Source organism: Chelonia mydas, chromosome 3 (genome assembly GCF_015237465.2).
Source record: "Chelonia mydas isolate rCheMyd1 chromosome 3, rCheMyd1.pri.v2, whole genome shotgun sequence".
NCBI lineage: Eukaryota > Metazoa > Chordata > Testudines > Cheloniidae > Chelonia > Chelonia mydas.
The window spans coordinates 2,412,879-2,437,876 of NC_057851.1; the positions used below are offsets into that span (position 1 = coordinate 2,412,879).

Below are 24,998 nucleotides of genomic sequence, written 5' to 3' on the forward strand. Positions count from 1 at the left end.
GCTGGCTGTGGGATGGGGAGATTGCAGGGATGGGTGCAGGAGGACAGCTTGGAGCTGGGTGTGGGGCAATGTTGGGGAAAAGAGTACAGGGCTGGATGTGCAGAGGGAGAGTGTGGGTCTGGGTGCAAAGGCAGCATGAGATAGCTCAGGACTGGGCATAGGGGACAACTGTCAGAGAGCTCAAGGCTGGGTGTGTGGATAGAGGGGGTTGGGAAGAGAACAGAGTATGCAGCACTAGGAGCAGGGCAACAGAGAGAGAACTCTGGGACCCCTCCTTCAGAAAAGTCTGGTTCTGCCAGAAATTTTTGGTAGCAGTACTGTTGGAGCAGTGCACATGCCCTGCACCTGTCATGTTTGTAATGGAGAGCTTAAAGGGTGGGACTACCTCAGCCCCTTCATACCAGAAGCTTGGTCACAACTCAAGCAGTGGAGTACGAGGGAGGCTGTGGAATATATATATGTGCACAACACATTTTGAAGAACAGTTACTGTACAGATATGCACAATCATTTGAAGGAGGAAAAAAAGTGTTATATACTAGCAGTTCTTATTTCAGGTGGTGGAGTCTACTGGAACAAAGACTATAAAACTGATTCACCGAAGTCTACAACCAACCTGGGATACCTGAGTAACAGTGCAGTGTCTCAAAAAGGTATGTACTGATGACCATGTAAGCAGCTTTGCAAACATCCAGGATGTGCACTTTACTGAGAAAGTAGCGTAAGTAGCTTGAAGCCTGGTAGAATGGGCATTTTACTATCACAGGAGTTGTTAGATAAATCATAACAGGTCCTTATACAAAATGAAATCCACTGAGATTCATTGAGCAGAGCTGCCTTCCCTTTCATTCTTTTGCATAAGTCATGCTCCAAATTGTCTCATACTACTGATATAAAAGGACAGAGCTCTGCAAACATCCAGAGAATGAAGCCTCTCCTCATCACTGTGTGAATGTTGTTTCAGGAGGAAAAATTGGCAAGCTGATAGATTGGTTTTAGTGAAAATCCAAAATGATTTTCAACACACTTTGAATGCAGCCTCAAAGAGACTTGTGGAGAATCATGTCAGGTGGGTCCGCCATAAGAGCCTGCAACTCAAACTCTCCAGGCAGATATTATCACCACCAAAGAATCACTATTTTCGCCAATAGGTGGAAGAGAGAACAGGAAGCCATTGGCTCAAAAGGGGGGTCGATAAGCCACAAGAGGAGAACATTGAGATCCAATGCGAAACTGGATCCCAAATAAGTGGATAAACTCTGATAAGCTCTTTGAGAAACTTGACTACCATGGGATGTGAAGAAAACAAGGTATCCTGTATCAGTGGGTGGATAACTGATATGGAGGTCAATGGAACTCAAAAACTCAGGACTCTTAGTCCATCCTATTTGAAAACATCATAAACTTAAGCCTGAGTGAAGAGAGCTGATAGGTCACAGCCCAGGCACAGAAACTTTTCCATTTAGTGAGGTAGGTCGATCTCATAGATTTTTGTCTTCTGCTGATCAGGATATTCTGGACTTGCTGATAGCACAATCTTTCCAAGCAGTTTAACCAATGACAATCCACAGCATGAGGTGTAGTGTGTGGGTCGCAATGCAGAACTCTGCTCCGATCTTGAGACTGCAGATCCTTGATCAAAAGAAGCATTCCTGGGGGTTGAATGGAGGGTCCCTGGAGATCAGTGTCCCAGAAGCCCCAGTTTGGCTGAGGCAATATCAGGATAATTGTGTTATGGTCTTGCTTCAGTTCCTGTAAAACTTTGGAAATTAATGAAACTGGAGGAAAAGCATATGGAAATACCTCTGTCCAGTAGAAATGCATCTGTAAGCAAACCTGGACTTAGACTCAACAGAACCGCATGCATTTCTTGTTTAGGCTCATCATGAAAAGGCTCATGGAGGGTGAATCCCCACCCATGAAACATATCATTTGCCTTTTTGAGAGGCTACTTGTGACAGTGAGTTAAGTTTCTGCTCAGGCAATCTGCTAGAGTGTTCCTCACACCTGGTAGGTGAGACATCCTTGATGTGATGATGTTGCAGATGCAGAAATTCCAGACCAATTACTGACACACTGAACTGATCTGGCTCCACCCTGCTTGTTCAGGTAAAACAGCAATCGTGTTATCTGTTAATACCTGCAATGTGAAACCTTTGATAGAAAGAAGGAATGTCTTGCATGCCCAAAGTATGGCTCAACTCCAAAATGTTTATGCAGAGGGAAGCATCTTGTGGCTTCCAGAGAGCCTCAGTTTGTATCTCACCTGCATGAACAACCCACCCCTTAATCAAGGAATCCATTATGAAGGTCATCGTTGGTGCTGGAGCAGAAAAGAAGATTGGAGAGCTTATCCAGGTTCATCCACCAATCAAGGGAGAAGAGCACTCATGCAGGTACATCGATCAATATGCCCCGCTGATGCCTGATTAGTAGCAGCAACTGAGGTAAAGTCTTCCATGTTGAGTCATGTAAATCACAGTGCCATACATCCCAAAAGATGTAGGTAGAAGCAAACTGACAATATTGGCTCAGCTTTTATCATAAACTTATGAAGAAATCTAGTCAGAAAGTGGTCTCAAGGTAAGTATGCCATCGCTGTGGTGAAATCAAAGACAGCTCGCACAAATTCGATCCTTTGAACTAGTACCAATGTTAATTTTTCTGCATTTATTTTCACTCCCAACTGTACGAACAATGACTGGATTTGAAGAATATTGTTCTAAGCCTGATCTCTGCATTGACTGCGGATGAGCCAATGTTCCAGGTAAGGAAAAATCTGGATCCCTGAATGTCTTTGGCAGTGGCGGCTACCGACCTAACATTTGGTAAATACCAATGGGGCAGAAGACAGGACAAAAGGGAGTAAGGGTCTACTGGTTGTAAATGACTCACATTACAAATCTCAGGTGTTTCCTGTAGCTCAGATGAATTGTCACATGGAAATAAGCATCCTGCAAAGAAGGCAATGTACGATTCTCCAGGGAAGGAATGATAGAAAGCAGAGAGACAATCCTGAACTTTATCTTTTCGATGAAGGTATTCAACTTTCTCAAATCCAGGACAGACCTCAGATCACCTCTCTGCTTGGGAATGAGGAAGTATTAGGAGTAGAACTGCTTTCCCTTGTTGTAGAGGGGGTGGGGCGGTACCTCTTCTATGGGAGGAAACAACACCACCTGAAGTAATGCAGTCTCATGAGAGGGATCCCTGAATATGGATCAGTAAGGTTGGTGGAGGTAAGGCAGTGACTGGAATTCCAGAGCGTAATCTATCTCTACAGTACCCAGAATCAATTTGTTTCTCATTATGGAGTTCCACGTACTGAGGAAAAGGGATGGCAATCCCCAAAGGGAGGGGAAGGATCTAGGAAATCCCAAAGAAGCCATGTGCTGTCACAGTTCATGGCAATTGCACCTGTATTCCCCCTCTGTGGCCCACAAAGGGCACTCATACTCTAGGTCCCAGCTTCTGAGCTATCACTTCTCTTGGGAAGAGACCCACATCTCTTCCTCTCCTGACCAAGATTTTTTCCAGGCAGCCCAGTTCCCCGCCTATGCTGGGAACAGGCCAGCGTCCACACTTTTCTTTCTCTCCTTAAGCCATGGACAAGATAATTGCCAGCAGTTATGTTAGCACACAGCCTTTATAAGCAAGTACATTTATTCTTAAGGTGAAAGCATTACAGAGAAAACATTAAAAAAAATAACCTACACACATGCTCATAAGCTTTCCAGAGATCACTCCTGAACTGCAACAAGGGGTCTGGCAGTAGTCAGTTCTTCAAATCCCACCAAAAGGTCTTTCTGTGCTTACAAGTTCATATCACCCTTGGCTCAGAACCAGCCCAACCATGACTACTTCAGTGTTTCCCTTAGAGACCTTGGACCTTTGATCTTCAGATTCTGGGAACAGGTCATGAGCAGACAATGGTAGTCTCCTCAGGGAGTAGCTTCTGGGTTTTTGAATAAGCTTTTGCAAAAGGCTGGGTTTTCGCATAACTGAGGTGGGAAATTTGCATTCACCTCCCCCTAGAGAGGTTACATACAATCACAGTCAAAATAATACATAAGCCATTAATTTAATATAATGGAACCCAAACATAGTTACTACACCTCCTGAAAGCATCTGTTTCCTTAGGAGGGTAAAAGGACTTAAAATATCACTTCTTGAAACTGGAGTATAAAATCCTATGAGGCAGAGAATAGCCTTGGGAGTTTTTCAGAGTTTTCATGGCAACTTCAGGTTTTTCTGCAAACAGGCTACAACTTTGAAAAGCCAAGGTCTTTATTGTTGTCTGCAATTCCTTAAGTATCCCTGAGACCTGGAGCAACGATGATAGCTGCATAGAAATCCAGTTAGCAATAGACCAGGAAGCTGTATCTGCAGAGTCTACAGCAGCGTGCATGAAGGTTTTTGCTGTCAATCATCCTTCTGCCACAATGGCCTTGAATTAGTATCTGTACTCTTCAAGCAACTTTTCTTCAAATTTGCCTAGGGAATCCCTATTAATAAAAAAATATTTTTATAACAGTGCCTGTTAATTGGATAGTCACATTTATAGACTGTCTGTAGAGTAAGACTTTCTTCCAAACAAGTCCAGTCTTTTTTTTTTAATCTTTGTCCTTAGGCACTGATTTGACCTGGCATTGTTTAGTTTCCTCATTGGCCACAGACACAACCAGGAAACCCAGCACCGGCTATATAAAAAAAACTGTTTGAACCCCTGTTTAAGGTAGCAGAGAAGCTGGGGTTTACCAGAATATCTTGTCTGGATCCAAGAGCACTTCAGAACTACAGTCTGGAGAGTCTCCAGGAACTTACGCAAATAGTCTTGCACAACTTCCACTTAAACTCCCAGGGTTGACGCTGCTCTCATCAGCTCCTGGAAAGTCTTGTAATCCTCTGTAATGGAGGAAGACATTTCTGGAGCAATTGCTTAAACTGGTGAGGATAAAGAGATGTGAGTGGGAGGTTCAAAAATATCCTCCATTTCTTCCTTCTCTGATGGATCTAGGCAAGACACCTGGCTCAGTACAGGAGGACGCAGGGTTTCTTTTGTGACAGGAACAGGCACAGGTGAAGGAGGCTTGGGTCTGGAATGGGTGGCAGATATCAACCTTGTGTGATGATGAACACATCAGTGGATCGAATATAAGCAGGGTGCATACTGTGGAGACTAAAGTACTGTATTGGGGTGCCCCATGGAAGGCAATCTGTAGACACGTGCCTTTCGTGTCATAGGCATGTGTTCAAGAAGAATGTCGCTCAAAAGGTGGCCAAGATGACCATCAAGATCTGAAGGGATCTGTCTGGGGAACCCTACTCACCAGATTCAGAGTCCGAAGAAATATAGCAGTCCTCCTGGACCAGAAGTGCAGTACTAGAGTAGGTATCAAAGAAGGCCCAGTTAGGGTGTGAGGCCCCCAGAGAAGTATGCAGCAGTACTATGGTCAGCACCAGTGCAGGAGCCAGCACTGAGGTTGGCATCATTGTTGGCACTGCAGCAATAGACCCAGCTTCTCTGGGTCTGGAGAAGTGACGAGTCCAGGAGCAATGGGTACAGCTGGTCCTTGACTGCAATGAACACCTGTGGCATGGAAAGCACTGAAATAGATGGAAGCACCTCTACAGATATTGAACAGAAAATCACTAACAAAGTAGCTGCCAGTCTCAACAGCACCATGGGTGTCACTACCGAACTTGACAGCACTGGAGGATAGCATTTCTTGTGCTCTGGTCTCAATTCAGTGCTGAAGAAGTATCTGTGATGTTCGTCCTTGTGCAAAGACCAGGAGCCCATCTTAGATCTAACTCAGTCTTTTTCCAGTGATCTCTTACGGACCTTTGAAGAAGGTCCTGGAGAAGCAAAACAGCATCTCATTTTCACCATGAACTTTGAATACTCTTTTGAGATGCAACTAAAGGAGCACTTTTTGTAGAGAAGTACTCAAGCTCTATCAAGAAGCAGTAAACAGGGTCAGAGTAGGCCTGAATCACCTTTACAAAAGGAGTTCTGTGGATTTCTTAGTTAAGATAAGGACCTACATATTGAACATTTGTCCTTGGCCTAAACAAACTCAAAGCCCATTGTTAGAAGGCAACATATCTCTGCAGGAGTCCTGCTGTTTAAAGCCTGGAGACTTCTGCATATTTACAGCAGTGCAAACTCCAGGAAGGCATTAAAATAAGAGATCCTTCTAAGGGATAAAGTACCGCTAAGCTAACACTAATGAACTATTTACAATAAGAATTTAACCACAATAGCTAGCTAGAAAGAAACTATATCTCCAAGAGACACAGGGAGCTCTGATTCTCACCACAGGCCGTGAGAAGGAACTGCGAGGGAGTCATAGCGGCCCCACCCTTTATGCCGTCAACTGCAAGCACAAGGACACATAGGGCACATGCAACTACTCCAACAGTATTGCATGGGCAGCTGTCAGGAGCGTAGGGCCCTCCACTGCCCTGGGTGGAGGACCTGGAGGGGGGTGGGGACATGGGCAGGGGGCTACTTTTGCCCCCCCAAGCGGTCGGGGGGACAAAAGGCTCCCCTGCCCTGCTCCAGCTTTCATCTTGGCCAGGGGCAGGGCCTTCAGGGGAAGAGGAGGGGCGGGAGCAGGCCCTTGGGAGGAATGGGAGGGGTGTTAGAGCCAAGAGGGAGCAGGGCCTCGGGGGACCCCTCACTTTTTGGAAGGCTCCGATGCCCTTGCCCAGAAGGAACAGGGAGGCCAAGGCTAAGACAAGTCTATTTAGAGGCTTGAGGGGAATGCCAAGAATAGTTTTTGTTATTTTTAAATCTACTTGTCTAAGCTCTAGGAATGTTTGCCCTGTAGTGCCTCCTGCTGACCTAGTGTAGTGCTGCAGGTACTGCATTCCTCAGTAGTCCTGTAAATGGTGGCCGCCCCAGACAACGCTCCCTTGTGGCCTTGCATGCCTCTACAGGTACACAGCCCTCAGGGTTCAAGAATAAAAACATAAGAACAGCCATACTGGGTCAGACCAATGGTCCATCTAGCCCAATGTCCTGTCTTCCAACAGTGGCCAATGCCAGTTGCTTCAGAGGGGGAAAAAACTGCTGTTACTTTGAGTCTTTGGCTAGTTATTCTTCAAATTCTTTTTTGGCCTTCCTAATTATATTTTTACACTTCATTTGCCAGAGTTTATGCTCCTTTTTATTTTCCTATTAGGATTTAACTTCCACTTTTTAAAGGACACCTCGAAATGCTTCTTTTACTTTGTTGTTTAACGACAGTGGCATTTTTTTGGTCCTCTTACTGTGTTTTTTTAATTTGGGGTACACATCACACAAACCCAGAGTCTTTAAATAATATTCCCTTCTCCTGGGGTCCAAATTATTTAGTTCAAACAGCTTCTTCTAAAAACATCTCCCCTTTAAGTTCAGGTGTCTTTTCAGCCCTCCTTCTTGGGATGAGGGGATTTCAGTCCTGGCCTGTAGTCTTGGAGAGGCTAACAGGTAGCAGTCATCCTGCTGCTGCTTGGAGCTCCTCTCTTTTAAGGGAGCTTCCTTCTCCAGGAGCAGCTCCCTGCAACTGAGGCATTATGGTCTTATCTGACCAGGTGCTCATCATTCAGTTAACAGCCTAGACGGACTCACTATCCTTGAATTAGCTCATCACAAGTATGGAACATAAGCACATAAGAATGGCCATACTAGGTCATACCAAAGGTACATCTGCACGCCGTATTCAAGATGTCAGCGTACCATGGACTTATATAGAGGCAATACAATATTTTCTATCTTATTATCTATCCCCTTCTTAATGATTCCCAACATTCGGTTAGCTTTTTTGATTGCCGCTGCACATTGAGTGGATGTTTTCAGAGAACTAACCATGACTCCAAGATCTCTTTCTTGAGCAGTAACAGCTAATTCAAACCCCATCATTTTATACGTATAGTTGGGATTATGTTTTCCACTGTACATTACTTTGCATTTATCAACACTGAATTTCATCTGCCATTTTGCTGCCCAGTCACCCATTTTGTGAGATCTCTTTGTAGCTCTTCACAGTCTGCTTTGAACGTATGTCTTATGGGTCCAGATTCCCCTTAAAGGGGCCAGCTCCTTGTTTTGAAGAAACTGCTTCTGTATCACTGCATATTGTTACTGTCCACAAGCTCCCAAAAGAGAACTTTGGCAGGGTCCAAGCTCAGTTGGATCTGCTAGGAGGTAATAGTTGGAATCGGGGAGGTGTAACTCACAGACCCAGATAGCAGTTGGATTGTGAGATCCCACCCCAAAGAGGAGTGGAGGCATAGGCCTGCCATTTGGAAGGAGGGAACTCTGTAGACAGGAAAACAGTTTCAGAAGGGCAGTCTACCCAGGAACCATGATATCTTGGACCCAATGTCTTTTCTCCAGTACCTATAGTCTCACTCTCTGAGATTCCAGCTATAGTACTGTGTATTTGAACGGTCACATCTAGTGAGCCACTCTGTAGTCTGAGTACTCTGGCCACTAATCCCATCTCTACTGCAACAATTTTTAACATTTCAAAAACCCTATGCCCTCACACTTCTCCCAAACATGGATTAGGTAAAAGAGAAGATTTATAAATTATGCTGAAGACCTGGACAGGTCTTACATAGGTCTGAAGCAGGAGAAGTTTCAGATAAGACAGCATGTGAATCACAAAGGCTACAAACATTAATACTTCCCATCAGAGAAGTAAGATTCTAAGCTACAGTGATACAGCATCCAATTCTAGTTCTGGTGATCTCAGAACTTAAATCTGCCAATGAACTGAACTGAACTAAATACTTCTATTCACAGACTTTTTAAAATACCTGCATTTACCTCATCTTCATTTGGAAGAAGGACAACTGTTTTGTCGCAGGTCCCTCTCTTTTAATATTTAGGACCTCTAACAGTTGACACTTTTAAAGTCACCCCAGTGAAGATGAGACTAATGAGCGAAGTGAAATGCCTCAAACTGCTTCACTATCCAGAACATTATAAGAACACCACACTCATCAGGACACAGTAAATATAAATAACCAGGATGAGACTACTGTGAACTAGAGAAAAAGCATTTTTGGTGCTGGGTCTTAGGTTGTAACTCACCATGCTAAGGGAGATCAGAACAGATTCTAGTTTGTCTTCAGTACTTGACATAAAGCCCACCTTCTCAGGAAGGCCAAACCACCACCACCAAAACAGAGGTTGCTTCTATTTAAGAAATGTCTAGATACAAGTGACAACCCTAAAAGTTGAGAACAGAACCTACTTATTTGCAATATCGTAAACCTTTAAGAAGTTGTGATAGATGCAAGTATATAATAAAATAAAGTAATAATTATAATTTATATTTGGGCAGAATTGGAGACCCCTTGTGCTAGGCATTGCACAAAAAGATGAAAAGGTCTAGCTTATGACAGAACACAAAATTTGAATGTGAAACAGGCAGTAATGAGAAGGGAGAACCAGAGTACTGTTTCTTTTTACAGCTATGATGGGTTTTGGTTTTTAGTTTTAGTAGATTTCTGCCTGTTTTTTATCCCATTAAGACTAACTATATCTCAACAGTATTAGGAAGGTTTAACCATAGGTACTGAAAATTTCCCCTCTTCTAGATGGAAGAGATCCCAGTTACACTGGAGATTACATTTCAAACTATGGACCACCAATGCAGTTGCACTTCACTAGTTTAGCACAAATCTCAGGCTGAATGCAGTTTGTGGAAAACAAGGACAAAGCCTAAGGGCGTTCAGCTACAAAACAAGCTTAATTTGACAAGAGAAGATTACTTACTTTGTGCGGTAACTGAGGGTATTACTGATGGGTGTCCCTGTGGGTGCTCTACTTGAGGTGTCGGTGCATCCTGGCGCCGGACACTTATGGTAGCAGTGTCTGCACTGGTCACACGTGCACAGTAGTGCAAGTTGGTGCCACGTCTAGCAGGAACATGACCCGAGCCCTCCAGTTCCTTCTCTACCACAGAGTCCGAGCAGCGAACTCCAAAGTACGGGGGAAGAAGGTGGGTACAGGTGTACTCACCAGGGGACATATCTCGAAGAACCTCAGTTACTGCACAAGGTGAGTAACCATCTCCTCTTCTTTGAGTGCTGTCCCTGTGGGTGCTCCACTTCAGGTGACTGTAGAACAGTGCCCCTGGGAAGGCAGCAGGGACTTCAGATTCATTTGGGTCATATAGGTAAGTACGGTTAGACCAACTATGCAGTCAGCCCTGGAGTCTTGAGTGATTGCATAGTGCTCAGTGAATGTGTTAACAGAGGCCCAAGTGGCCACCCTACAAATCTCTAATATCAGAACATCGTTAAGGAACGCTATCGAGGTAGAAACAGGTCGTGTGGAATGCGCTCCGATGTGCATAGGAGGATTCGTGTTCTGAATACGATAGCACTGTTGAATGAACACGGAGATCCATTTAGACAATCTCTGAGTAGATATTGCACAGCCTCTCGAACACTTGGTAGTAGAAATGAAAAGTCTAGGAGATTCCTGGAAAGGTTTGGTCCTTTCCAGGTAAAATGCTAATGCTTGTCTGATGTCCAATGTGTGCAAGACGGTCTCTGTTGGAGTCTTGTGAAGTCTGGGATAGAACACAGGAAAATGGATTTGTTGGTTCATATGAAAGGATGATGTTACCTTTGGTATAAGTTTTTGGATTGAGTGTAGCGGGACCTTGTCTTTGAAGAATATTGTGTAGGGAGGATCGGCCATGAGCGCCCCGATCTCACTCACCCATCTGGCGGAAGTAATGGTGACCAGAAATACCACTTTCATGGATAAATGCAGCAGGGAACAGGTGACTAAGGGTTCAAATGGTAGTCCAGTGTGGCATTTCAACACCTGATTGAGATCACAGGCTGGGGTAGGTTGGCAAACTTCTGGGTAAACGTTCTGGAGACCAATGAGGAAGTGTTTAGTAATTGAGTGTGCAAAGATCAAGTTCCCGTCAATCTCATGACGGAATGCAGTAATAGTTGTGAGATGGACTTTGAGCTTGTTGCTAAATCCGAGCCTTTCAGCTCCAGCAGGTATTCTAACACTAATGGTAGTGGTGCTGTGGAGGCCATCAAGTGTTTTTCTTAACACCAGTAGGAGAATCTCTTCCATTTTTGAAGGTAAGTATTACATGTGGACCTGTATTTAGTAATATGTGTTTAACTTGTTCCGAACAGGTTAGTTCACCATGATGGAACCATGTAGGAGCCACAACTGAAGGTGGAGTTTCTCCGGATTTGCGTGAAGAGTGTGACCATTGTTCTGAGACAGCAGGTCCGGACGACGAGGGAAAGCTTGAATGGCGCATATCACCATGTGCATCAGGTAAGGGTACCATGCTTATCTGGACCATGTCAGGACTATGAGGATAACCTTGGCCTTTGGTCTATTCGTATCTGGTGTATCACAGGTGATATAATTGGAATTGGTGGGAAAGCGTACATGAGTTGTGAATCTCATGTGATGAGAAAGGCGTCCCCCAGTGACCGGAGCCCCATCCCTGCTCTCGAGCGCAACATAGCGCATTTGCTGTTCATTGGGGATGCAAACAAGTCGATGAGGGGAGTGCCCCACCGGCAAAAATGGAGAACAAAGCTCTCCCATTCATTTCCCATTCGTGGTCTCAAAAGAAGTACCTGCTTAGCGTGTCGGCCATCGCGTTCTGAGAGCCCAGAAGGCAGGAGGCCGAAATGTTTATGTTGCGGTGCATGCACCAGTTCCAGAGTTTCATGGCTTCGGTGCATAGTGAGTGAGATCAAGCACCCCTTTGTCAATTCATGTAAAACATGCAGGCAATGTTGTTGGTCACGATGCGAATGGATTCATTCTTCATGTGCAGTAGGAAGTGTCTGCAGGCATTGCGGACCGCGCATAGTTCTAGGAGATTGATGAGAAACTGAGCCTCTGCAGGAGACCATTTGCCTTGAACCATGCGCAGGTGCATATGGGTTCCCTAGCCTATCAACAAGGCATTCGTCGTGATTACTATTGATGGGGGTTCCTGTTGGAACAGGATATCCATGCATACATTTTCTGGTATGTATGAATGTGTCATTTATGTATTCAAAGTTATGCATACATTTTCTTTGCGGAAACGTCTGCACCCTCTTCCTCAGTCTTTTAGAGGAAGGCATGTATCTGTCATGGAGTCACCGAGCAATGCTCTGGAACTACTCCATTTGAAGCCAGTCAGGAATCTGGGGAAGCCTCCTCTCCCCAGGGCAAGAAGCTTACACAACTTCGACCTTCCTGGGACTGACCTCGGAGCATTCAGCATCCCCATCCACACAGTGCACTTTCCACAGCGAGTCTGCACAGGCAGGGCTCCTGGGGAAGCCAGTGGGTCCTGCATCCCAATTCCGCAGTCAGACGTCACTCTCAGCCAGCCAGTAAAACAGAAAGTTTATTAGACGACAGGAACATGGTCTAAAACAGAGCTTGTAGATACAGAGAACAGGACCCCTCAGTTAGGTCCGTCTTGAGGGGCAGGGAGGCCAGAGCCCAATCTGAGCCTCCCTCCATTTCCCCAGCCAGCTCCAAACTGAAACTCTCCAGCCCCTCCTCTCCTTTGTCTCTTTCCCGGGCCAGGAGGCCACCTGATCTCTTTTTTTCTCCAATACCTTCAGTTGGCACCTTTGCAGAGGAGGGGCCCAGGCCATCAGTTGCCAGGAGACAGGGTGTCGGCCATTCTTTGTGCAGACACCATCACACTGGACCCCTAGGGCTCTGCTACAATCACACACCCTTATCCCACCACCTGGATACTTAACTGCATAGGGGAAACTGAGGCACCCACACAGTATTCAGAGAAAACATAAGAACATTCCCACTTCGTCACAGTATCATTTTCAAGTGGAGATCTCTGTCACACTGGGTCTCGCTTTCAGATTACTGCAGTGGGCGCATTTTGTGAGATATATGTTTCCCCAAGACATCAGACACACAAACAGTGTCTGTCTGAAACGGACATTGCTTCGTAGCAAGAGCCGCATCGCATAAAGCCTGGGGAGTCAGGCATCTCTGACAGTTAACCGACCCTGGTGTGGAGAGGGTAAACTGAGAAAGCAAACTTTTTTTTTCCTTAAAACTATCACCAACACTAGCTATAACTTTTAAAAGACTAACTATTTAAACTGATATGTTTTTTTAAAGGTTTGGTGAGAGTAACGAACACTGCCCCTGAGCTCTATCTTCAGCCGAGGACAACTGAGAAGGAACTGGAGGGCTCGGGTTATGCGCACGCTAGGCACAGCACCAACGGCACTGCGAAATGCTTATGGCGCATGCACAGCCCGCACAGAGACTGCTATCATAAATCTCCAATCGATGGTGCCAGGATGTACCAACACCTGAAGTGGAGTACCGACAGGGACAGCACTCGAAGAACTATGAATCATAGGGTTAGAAGGGACCGCAAGGGTCATCGAGTCTAACCCTCTATCAAGATGCAGGATTTATTGAGTCTAAACCACCCAAGACAGATGGCTATCCAACCTCCTTTTGAAAACTTCCAGTAAAAAAAGCTTCCCTAACCTCCCTGTCACAGGGCGCACCACTCACTGCTGGACTGGCGCCTCCTTCTGGTGCTCTGGGGATTAGCTCAAGGCTAATACCCCCCATTCGCAATTTGCACTCTGTCACTGTCTCTGTTGTCCACCTGTGGCCCCTCTCGCAGCCTCTTTGTGGCTGAGCCCTCTGGCCATGTCACGGTCTGTGTTCCCTCCCTTCCAAGGGAGGTTTAGCTCAGTCTTAGGCAGTCTTCCCACTCACTGCCTCAGTGCCACTCACCCAGTGGCTGCTAAGGAAACCTGGGCCAGCCCAGGGACGTTCAATCAGCAGTCTGCACTTTCTCTTTCTGACGTCACTGCTCTATCCGTGGGCTGCTTCCTACTACAGGTTCCCTTTTCTTCCTAGGCCTACCAGTTCCCTAAGGCCTCCTCCCTCTTCCTAATTGGCCCATCTGGCCTGCTTTAAACCCTGCAGGGTGAGTGTGGGGTAGTCACCCCATCACACTCCCAAAGCAGTCTGTTCCATTTTCTGACTGTTCTTACAGTTAGGAAGTTTTTCCTGAGATTTAATCTAAATGAAGTCTGACCACTCGTCAGGAAATACTGCAAACCCTTCCCACTTCGATGGAACTTGTCCACTATACATTATGGTTACATACCCTGAAGTAACTATGGTTCTTCAAGATGTAAGTCAGTGTGGATCCCACTGTAGGTTTGCACGAGCTTTGTGCACATAAGGGCAGAATTTCTTTAACAGTAGTGCCTGCTGGGACTACGCATGCAACCGGCGTCAGTCTGGTGCAAAGAAGGGTCACTCCAAACAGAAAAATAGAGGCTTCAGACAGAGCTCAGTGTCCTCTGATAAGGACTGAATGCAAATCTTCCAGAGATAATTCACCATACCCTGGACGCCATCAAGGACTGGGGAGAAGGAGTGTCCTGCTGTGCAAAAGTCCCTGCCAGCACAGATTGCACCTCTGGCTCCTCAGCGTCCATGCCAAACATGGGAACCTCTATTTTACCTCAGTCTTTTCTTGGCTTGGTATTTCAGGCTGCCTGTGATGGTAGGATGGTCTCAGTGGCTTCGACTGGGGTTAAGGATGGTACAGCTTGAAGGAACAGTGTAAATCCCCAGAGGATAAAGGGTGGCCTTTGAGTCTTTCAGCAAGTGTAGAGCACCATATAGCTAGTCCTCAATCATGGCCTGTACCTCTCTCAGGAAACCTGATGCTTGAAGACAACACTTTGCACATTGTCACCATGGTGGCCACAGACTTTGCAGCAATGTATAAGCCATCTATCTCAACCTGTAAAGACATGTTTTCACTCCTCTGAATAGCTTTCAGACAGGCTCCTGTTGGACCTGCTAGGTGACAGCTGGCACCCACAAATGTGTAACTCAAAGTTGGAGAGTGACTGGATTGCCAGCTGATTGATGTTGGGGTCATCTTCAATGCCAAGTCCTTTCCAGGTGCCATCTTCTCTCAGCTGGTCTTCGGTGTTGCTTGTCTGCTATATGGGGTTTGGATTAAGCTGACTTGGCCACTAACAGGATCTTGGAGCTCATCCTTAGGATCCAAGGATGATGAGATATTCATGATTTGTTCCAGAAGGTGGCATTTCAGCCTCACATCTTGCAACTCCAGCATCATAGTGGAGAATTTCAGGCACATTGAGCATCTGCTCAGTAAGTGCTATTCTCCTGGACATAAGAGGCACCCATTGTATCTATTTTTAAGGATATTAGTCTATCATAGCATGCACAGGGCCCAAAGCCTGAAGGTTCAGTCCACCACTTTAAGGAGCCTTGTCCAAGGGAGGGGGGGGGAGGTGTCATCTATTAGTACTCTGTCCAGATGGGTCAAAGTCAAAGTGGTTGAACAATCAATGTAATCAGAAGAGTTCTGAAGATATTTAGAGGATTTGTCAGAAGATTTAGCCATAGCTAAGAGCTAGTGGGTCAGACTCACCAGGTTCTCCCTTGCTGCCACAGGCAGTAAGAGGGAACTGTGGGAACCTTCAGCCCTTTACGCCCTTGTACAGAATCTCAAGGCGGCAAAGGGCACATGCACAACCCCCATGGACATTCCTGAAGGACACACACCCCTATAATGAGATCCATACTGACATCTTCAAAGAGCCATTAGAATTACATTCACACCACAGGCCACCATCCCACCAAGTCCACTCCCTGAACAAAAACTTCTCTCTCACAAGCAGAGATTTTTAATAATCCAAAAAGGGATAAAAATCAGTAATTCCAAGAAATCCCCTAGGGACTTCGATATACTGGCAAACTATTTTACATTTCTCTCAACCCAGAATGTCTTTGCAGACATGAGGTGCAGTACAACATTGCCATTCATTCCTGTCAATGGCTTGTTCCTCCATTAAATCCAGCCTGGTCACATCCCTGCATTCAGTGTCCTACCATCTAGTCAGTGGACGGCCTCCAGGTCAAACTGACCTTGGTTGTGCTTACATTGTTTTCTTTGGCATCCTATCATGTTTGTCTTCTGCAGTGACCCCACGATCATACTCTTCATTTTTTTGAAGAGCTTATCTCCACTGTGTCCAGCCTTCTGATGTCTGTTTCCCTTAATACAGCTGCTTCCAGATCACAGAATAATAGTTAACACACTGGTTTGATAAATTTTCACCTTAGTACCAAATTTAATGTTTTTATCAGTCCATAATTTCATTAACTTTTGTGTAGCACTTGCAGCTAAGGCACATCTCCTTTTAACCTCATCTCCATCAGCACTTATCAAGCTTCTTAAGTACACAAGATTCTACTTGTTCTGTGACTTCACAGAGGCTACACTTCAAAACCTCATCTATTATTCCTTTTCCAAGATGCAACTATTTTGTCTTCTTGGCATTTATTGTAAGTCCAAGTTGACTACAGGAATTTTCCAAGGTAGCAAAGAGTATCATCATAAATTTAAACACATCTGTCAGTTATGTGTCATCTATATACACTAAGAATCTTAAATATAGATCATCCAATGTTATGCCATCCAACTTGCCTAACGTATTAATGTCCAGTTTAAGAACAGGATGAAAAGTGATGGCTATTCCATGCCACTTTGTCTTATACCAAACTTTGACTTGAAACAATTGTTTAACTTCCCACCAATTCTGACAGCACTGCAAGAGTCTTTTTACAAGCTTTTATAATTCCAATTATCTTACCTGGAACACCATATGATTTTGCTACTTTCAATAATGCTTCCCTCCAAATCAAATCCCCTCATGTTGGGATACTACAACATAGAGAAAAGGAGTAATTGTGGCACCTTAGAGACTAACAAATTTGAGCATAAGCTTTCATGAGCTGCAGCTCACTTCATCAGATGCATGTAGTAGAAAATACAGTGGGGAGATTTTATATACACAGAGAACATTAAACAATGCGTGTTACCCTATAGACTGTAACAAGAGTGATCAGGTAAGGTGAGCTATTACCAGCAGAAGAGTGCGGGGGTGGGGGGAACCTTTTGTAGTGATAATCAAGGTGGGCCATTTCCAGCAGTTGACAAGAACGTGTGAGGAACGGGGCGGGGAGGGGGGTGAAATAAACATGGGGAAATAGTTTTACTTTAAGATGGATATCGTGCTTCTTCTTCTTCATCCTAGTTTGAAGGACTTGCAGATACAACACTTGTCGCTTATGTTCCACTCGCCTAAGCACCTTAGGCAGCTGATACGTGGATCACTGATGGGCACAGGCCGTTTGCAGTGATTGCAGGGCTTAAAGCCTGGGGACCAGGGTATGCCCTGTCCCCCAGCTGAGTCCCATTCGGGACTACGAGAACTTCAAGAACTACTACTAAGGGTAACTAGCTGTAACAACAACTATCTACAACTATACTACAAGTTCTACAGAGTTTGTACGAACAGAGAACGAGACAACGCTAGCCGAAGCAGCAGATGTTCCAGCACAGTCACTGGCAGAAAGAAGGAACTGAAGGTGGGGGGAACCGGTGACACCCCTTATACCGTGGCATGTGTGCACCGCTCCAGGGGGTGCCAGAGCCGGTCCCCTACAGATACCGTTGAGGGAAAAACTTCCGGCACCGGTGCATGTGGCGAGCACACACCTAATATGAAATGGACATGAGCAAGCTCTCAAAGAAAAAAGTGTGTGATCGTGTAAATTAAAGAATACCATATACATATGTAAAAAGGAGGAAGAACTAGGGATGCATAAGAACTTTAACTCTGGCTGAGTTTCCTGACTTGAGTGTTTCTCTTAGAAACTGATAACACTAAGGTTGCAAGTACTGAAACTATAAATGTAGAGTGTTCCATATATCCACTCTCTTTGGAGTAAAAAATGGTTACATTGTTGTAGTTTCTTTAAAAACGCTGTAGCACTGTAGTGGAGTTACTATTTACTGAGTACATCCTTGTGGCCACATGTTTTGTAGGTACCCCACCTCTGTTAACCCCACTCTTGCAGGCCCCTTAAGAACTCCAGGCAGCATTTCATGTGGCTAACAGCATCCCCACACAGGGCTGGTTTAATAACAGAAGTGGTTCAAGCAATCCTCACAGTCCACAAAATAAAATCCATAACCGTAAGAGTTTATACCTAGCCCTGGTTCTTCTGCTACACATGGAACTCTTCCTCTGTCCCAGTCTGACATCCTTCTGGTAGCCACAGCCTGGCAGCTTCCAAACCCCCTGCATAATCAGGGTCTTCCCTGCAGAAGCCTCTCTTACTTCCTGCATTTGCCTAATCTTCCCTCCTCACTGCAGCCACCTTCTGCCCTTTATAGGGAATTACCTTATCCAACATAGTAATCAGGGCTGGCCAGCCCCATGCCCTCCAGCAACAAGCCACCCTACCTCAAATACATTAATGATGATGATTTATCTGCAACACTGTGACTTACTCATATCCATGAATAGCTGTCTCTTCTCTGCCATTGTCCTTCTCCTCTTCCCGCTCTCCTCAATCATTCTACAGACAAAAAAGTAGAAACAGTGTTTATGCTACCAATTCTCCTAGCACAAAACCAACATACTGCAAACAAAGTTTATTTTCTTCATCCAGTGAAAGATTTTGATTTCGACCTGTTCTTGTCAAATCTAGTCAAACAGGTGAAAGTTACAGGCAAAATCAGCAAAAAAGAAAATACTACTGTCAAGCGATTACAAAAATTAATCAGGATTAATTGCACTGTTAAACAATAGAATATCATTTATTTAAATATTTTGGATTTTTCTACATTTTCAAATCTATTGATTTCAATTACAACACAGAATACAGAGTGTACAATGCTCAATTTATATTTATTTTTGATTACAAGTATTTGTACTGTAAAAATGATAAACGAAACAGTATTTTTCAATTCACCTAATACAAGTACTGTAGTGCACTCTCTATCATGAAAGTGCAACTTACATATGTAGATTTTTTTGTTACTTAACTGCACTCAAAAACAAAACAAAGTAAAATTTTAGAGCCTACAAGTCTACTCAGTCCTACTTTCTGTTCAGCCAATCACTCAGACAAACAAGTTTGTTTACATTTACAGGAGATAATGCTGCCCACTTCTTGTTTAGAATGTCACCTGAAAGTGAGGACAGGCGTTCTGATGGCACTGTTGTAGCTGGCGTCGCAAGATATTTATGTGCCAAACGCACTAAAGATTCATATGTCCCTTCATACTTCAACCACAATTCCAGGGGACATGCATCCCTGCTCATGATGGGTTCTGCTCAATAACAATCCAAAGCAGAGCGGACTGACGCATGTTCATTTTCATTATCTGAGTCAGATGCCACCAGCAGAAGGTTGATTTTCTTTTTTGGTGGTTCAGGTTCTGTAGTTTCCATATCCGAGTGTTGCTCTTTTAAGACTTCTGAAAGCATGCTCCACACCTCGTCCCTCTCAGATTTTCGGAAGGGACTTCAGATTCTTAAACCTTGGGTCGAGTGCTGTAGCTATCTTTAGAAATCTCACATTGTGATTTTTCAAGTCTGCAGTGAAGTGTTCTTAAAATGAACAACATGTGATCATCTGAGACTGTTGTAACATGAAATATATGGCAGAATGCAGGGAAAATAGAGCAGGGGACATACAATTCTCTGCCAAGGAGTTCAGTCACAAATTTAATTAACATATTATTTTTTTAACAAGCGTCATCAGCATGGAAGTATGTACTCGGGAATGATGGCCAAAGCACAAAGGGGCATACGAATGTTTAGCATATCTGGCACGTAAATACCTTGCAATGCTGACTACAAAAGTATCATACAAATGCCTATTCTCACTTTCTGGTGACACTGTAAATAAGAAGAGGGCAGCATTAACTCCTGTAAATGTAAACGAACTTGTTTGTCTCAGCGATCGGCTGAACAAGAAGTAGGACTGAGTGGACTTGTAGGCTCTGAAGTTTTACATTGTTTTGTTTTTGAGTGCAGTTATATAACAAAAAAACGCTTACACTTTTAAGTTGCACTTTCACAACAAAGATTGCACTATGGTACTTGTATGAGGTGAATTGAAAAATACTATTTATTATTTTACAGTGCAAATATTTATAATCAAAAATAATATACACTTTGATTTCAATTACAACACAGAAAATGTAGAAATACATCCAAAATATTTAATACATTTTAATTGGTATTCTATTGTTTAAGAGTCCAATTAAAACTGCGATTAATCATGATTAATTTTTTTGAATTAATTGCATGAGTTAACTGCGATTAATCGATAGCCTTAGAAAATACATAATTTTAATCTAGTATTCTTTTGAACAGAGAGTTATTATCTTATGTTTTTGAAGTGCCTTTCACACTTTTGGGTGCCATATTAAAATTATTAGCCTATTCAGAATGGCAAAACTGATCTTAATTGGAAAACTCCTAAAGATACATTGTATCAAGTATTATTATTGAAAATATACATAGAGATTTTGCTTCTCCTAATTCAGATTTCTCAAAAGCAAGAAAGCACCAATTTACATCAATATTTAAATTTAAAAAAAAATTAAAAAAATAAAATTAAAAAAAAAATCTTTTCCAGCTTGGTGTATGATTGAAATCAAGATTGGATGTTTTCTAAAAGATATGCTTTAGGAATTATTTTTGGGAAGTTCTATGGCCTGTTCTATACAGTTGGTCAGACTAGATGATCACAATGGTCCCTTCTGGATTTAAAATCTATGAATTCCATTTAACATCTCTTACTGACCATGATTACACTATTATATTCTCCTTAGTGATTGATTTCAGATTTGAATCAACCCTAAAGAAGAGGAAATGTAAGTGACACAGCTTGACGTTGATCTAAAACCAAAGAGTTCACACAGGCAAATGTTAACACAATATTCATCAACTACTTAAATAGAAATGTACTGAAGATGTTTTAGGGCTTTATTATTATTAAGCGAAAGTAGCAGATTAAATTACTCCATATTAGAATCATTCTGTTTGAAAGGAAGTTCTGAAGTTAGAGATCTAGTTCACTCTCATGCAATATGGCAGGACTGATTTAATTATGCCTATAAGGCATAATAAAAAATGAGTAAGTATATAGTCTTGACACTAAATACATTCAGTGATAGACTTTCTACAGCTTCTCTTGGCAGCTTCTTCCACTACCTGTTAATATTTATTTTCTGGAAAGGATCTTTAATTATATGATATTTCATCTTGAAGGATCCCAAACCAATTTAAATTACCCATTGATAATACAAACCACACACACACAGTACATTGCCCATATTTATTTTATTTCCACATTTACATACATATTTAAGAAATCTTTTAACTCAGAACCATTAAACTGTGCATGTAAATTGTCCAGTTTTCTGATGACAAATTCAATAGTCTTTCAGAAACAGCAGCAGCATACTGCATGCTTGTCGTTGTTCTTCTCTGAACACTCTCCACATCTTTCCTAAAAGTGTGAATTGGACACAACACTCCAACAGAGACCTAATCTGTGCCGAGAGCAGGAAAATTATCTCTCCTGTCTTATATACGACACTTCTTTTAATACATGCCAGAATATTATCCTTTTTGCACAACTGCATCACATTATTGACCCTCACTCAATTTGTGATCCACTATAATCTCCAGATCTTTTTCAGGAGTACTGCCTAGCCAGTTATTCCCCATTTTGTGGCTGTGCATTTAATTTTTCCCTCAAGTGTAGTACTTTGTACTTGGCTTTACTAAATTTCATCAAATTGGAGCGACCAGAGAAACTAGCAAACAGAAGCAGCTAACAGGGGAATTTTGCAAGAGATGGGGGGACTAGATACACTTAACATTCTTTCAACTTAAAGCCAAAAACACCCTCTGATAAAAACACAACATCAGCAAAGGAATGAGCTGCAGCAGTAAAAAGAAATGCAGGCAGAAGTCCATCAACAGAGTGGGGGCTCTCCAGTTTATTGAACTAGGTTGTATTTCAGGCTCCGTTTGAGCTTCTTGCACGTTTTGCTGCTGCTGCTGGTGGTGCAGGCTCTGTGGCGCCCTTTGGTGCTGGCTCCCCTGACTCCGGTAGGGTTGCAAGCACGGGCTCTGGTGCTGACTGCTCCGCCAGTTCCGATCCTTGGGCTGGTTCTGACCCTGCGATATACAACCGCTGCCATAGACTCTGGTCGGGGGTCTGGTTCCACCACCTCTGGCTTGGTCCCCGGGCCTGTGGTATCAGGGGACTCAGACTGGGTCCTTGGAGGAGGTTCAGGAACGGAGTTAGGTGTGGAGGCCTGTTTAGCCTGGCTGCGGGTGACCATCCCCACCCTTTTTGTTAGCCTCACATGGTTGGCTAAGTCTTCTCCCAACAGCATGGGAATGGGATGATCATCAGACTGCAAAAGTCCATATTCCTGACCAGCCCTTGTACTGGAAAGGAAACTTGGCTGTAGGCAAGTTAAAAGAGTTGGACTTAAAGGGTTCACCGTCACTTGGGCCTCTGGGTTGATGAATTTGGGGTCCACCAGGGATTGGTGGATAGCTGAGACCTGTGCTCCAGTGTCTCTCCACGCAGTAATCTTCCTCCCACCCACACTTACAGTTTCCCTTCGCTCTGGGGTATTTGCGAGGCATCTGGGCCTGAAGGCTCTCAGTGGGATCCCGGGGTGATGAGTTGCAGTCGGCTGGTGCTCTTGGGGCAGTTGGCCTTCACATGCCCCAGCTCATTACATTTAAAGCATCGCCCAGCTGACTGTGGGCTGGGGCGAGGTGGGTGGTTAGAGAGTAGGGTGGTGGGACGAGAGGGCATCTGGGGTCTCCCTGGCTGTGTGGAGGGCTCCTCCTCATGAGGTGGGGCCTTGGGCTGACTCTGATGGTGGGGTATCATCTCAGGTTGCCTCTTCCGGTATCCACACTAACTGCTACTAGCTTTCTTCTTCTCCGCCACCTCCACCCATTTGGCTCAGATCTCCCTCCCCTCCATTACCATTTTGGCTTCCCATCTAGAATGTACCTTTCTATTTCCTCAGGAACACCCTCTAAGAACTGCTCCATTTGTATTAGGAGAGACAGATCTTCAAAGACTTAACATGTGCTCCTGATTTCCAGGCATCCCAATTTTTACAATGTGGTAGACGTGTCGGGAAAATGCCACATCTGGTTTCCACTTTAGGGCTCTCAACCACTGACGGGCATGCTCGGCTGTTAGCCCCATCCTACTTCTGGCCTTTTGTTTAAAAATTTCATATTCATTCATGTGTTCTTTAGGCAATTAAGCTACCACCTCTGCTAAGGGTCCACTGAGCTGTGGCCTCAGCTCCACCATATACTGGTCTGGAGGGGTGTTGTACCCAAGGGAGGCCCTTTCAAAATTTTCTAAGGCCAATGTATCATCGCCTACCTTGTATGTGAGGAATTTCTTGGAATGGGGAGCGGTACCTGGAGGAGGACTGTTAGGGCTACCTGGCTGACCCAGCTTCGCCCTTTCCAGCTCTAAGCGCTTCAGCTCTGTCTCCGCTTCAAAGCACTTTGCCTCCATTTCTGCCTCCAAGCGCTTCACCTCTCTCCTCTCCTCCGCCTCCAAGCGCTTCACCTCCGCTTCCTCCTCCAAGCGCTTTATCTGTAGGAAGAAATTCCTGTCTTCCGCAGTTAGAACTCAGTCTGGGTTAAGGGCATCCCTTCATCTTGGCACCTGGATCTCGGGTTGGGGATCATAGAATATCAGGGTTGGAAGGGACCTCAGGAGTACTGAGCGCTGACCATTCTCTCCAGGGAAATCTCCAGTCCCCCATCCCCTCCCTTCATTTCTGTCATGGAGCTGGATGTCTGGGCTTGATCTGGGTCTGCCTTCTCTGGGGCGTGCCGCTTTGGGAAGACTGGTTGCTCTAGGGTTTCGGTGCCCGACTGCAACTTCATGCACAGGGCTGCCCTACTCTAGCCTAGCTATTTCGTTGCCATGAAGCTAGGGGGGAAAAAATAAACTGCTTGTTGGACTCCCTGGCTTTGCAGGCTGAACCCTTTCCAGGCCTGTTACCCTTCAGGCAGCAAAGAAAAGAAAAAAAACCTCCCTGGCTTTGCAGGCTGCCAAAAGGAAAAATGTGTCCTTTTAAAATCCTGAGATCTGTGCCTATGGTTCAAAATGATCCCACCACTCTGACACCATGTCAAGGCTGATTCCCCACTCTAGCACTTTGAGTGCAGAAGGTGGGTGCCAGCAAGGATTCTAAAAATTAATACTGGCCACTTCAGGCTTGTATTAAACTCCCAAGGTTACAGCTTTTCTCTGACCTTGGATTGGTAGATGCTGCCACCACGCAAGTGCAGAACCCCTTTGAGAGCCCAGAAAGGCACACTTGGGAATTCCTTCCTGTGGGGTACCCTCAAGCCCTGTCACACACACACCCGCCCCCACCTCCGGGGAATAGCTGAGAAAGAAAGAAAAAAAAAGTAAACCAGCTGTTGCCACCAGCTAATTAAACATGTGCACAAACCTCTTAAGACATAAAAATCCAATTCTGTTCTTCAAAAAGGTAAATTTTATTAATAAAAAAAGAAAAAAAAACAGGGAACTCAGGCTACTGCTAGATTTTAAAGAGTAACTACAAGGATTAAGCACAAAGAATAGCTTTCTTGAGATCCAGCTTAAAGATTACAAGCACCTGGGGTTAGCACTGAGGAATCCACAAGCCACAACGAAATAAAAGGGATAAACCTAATCGCATCTTCCTAAACATTTCTTTATCTACTTACATAGCTGCGGTTTCTTTCAAATGAGTAGTTTCTAGGTATGATACTGATGATTTTTTCATACCTGGTCCAAGCTTCTTACAGCATAGCTGCTGCCCTGTCTGCCTCTCCCCAGGAGAACAGACAGACAAAAGGGAAATCTTGTTTCAATTTTAAAAAGTTCTAGCCTTTCCTTTGGCTCTTTTGGCCAGGTGCCTCCACTCACTTCCTTTTACCAATGTATAGCAGTGAGACTTTTTAACCCTTTATAGGTAGGGTAATTAGAGAACAGCTACTACGAGGGATTTTAGAAGTACTAGTTGGCCGGGTATC

General features: G+C 44.2%; 1 protein-coding gene across 40 annotated transcripts in view; it reads right to left on the reverse strand.

The window, feature by feature from the left end:
* DTNB (dystrobrevin beta) overlaps positions 1 to 24,998 on the reverse strand; it is a 361,644-nt gene that overhangs the window by 322,605 nt on the left and 14,041 nt on the right. For 35 of the 40 annotated variants that reach the window (XR_005224528.2, XR_005224527.2, XR_005224524.2 and 32 more), the window contains one exon: positions 18,401 to 18,468. The exons of 1 other annotated variant lie outside the window; for it this stretch is intronic. Coding sequence is in view for 30 of the 39 variants with exons in the window: in XM_043541997.1 (XP_043397932.1) it covers positions 18,401 to 18,467 (67 nt within the window). In the remaining 9 variants the exon portion in view is untranslated. Of the gene's footprint in view, positions 1 to 16,694; positions 16,766 to 18,400; positions 18,469 to 23,378; positions 23,398 to 24,998 lie in introns of those variants that run through there. 4 more of the 40 variants (XM_043541999.1, XM_037893700.2, XM_037893695.2 and 1 more) reach the window with 2 other exon arrangements.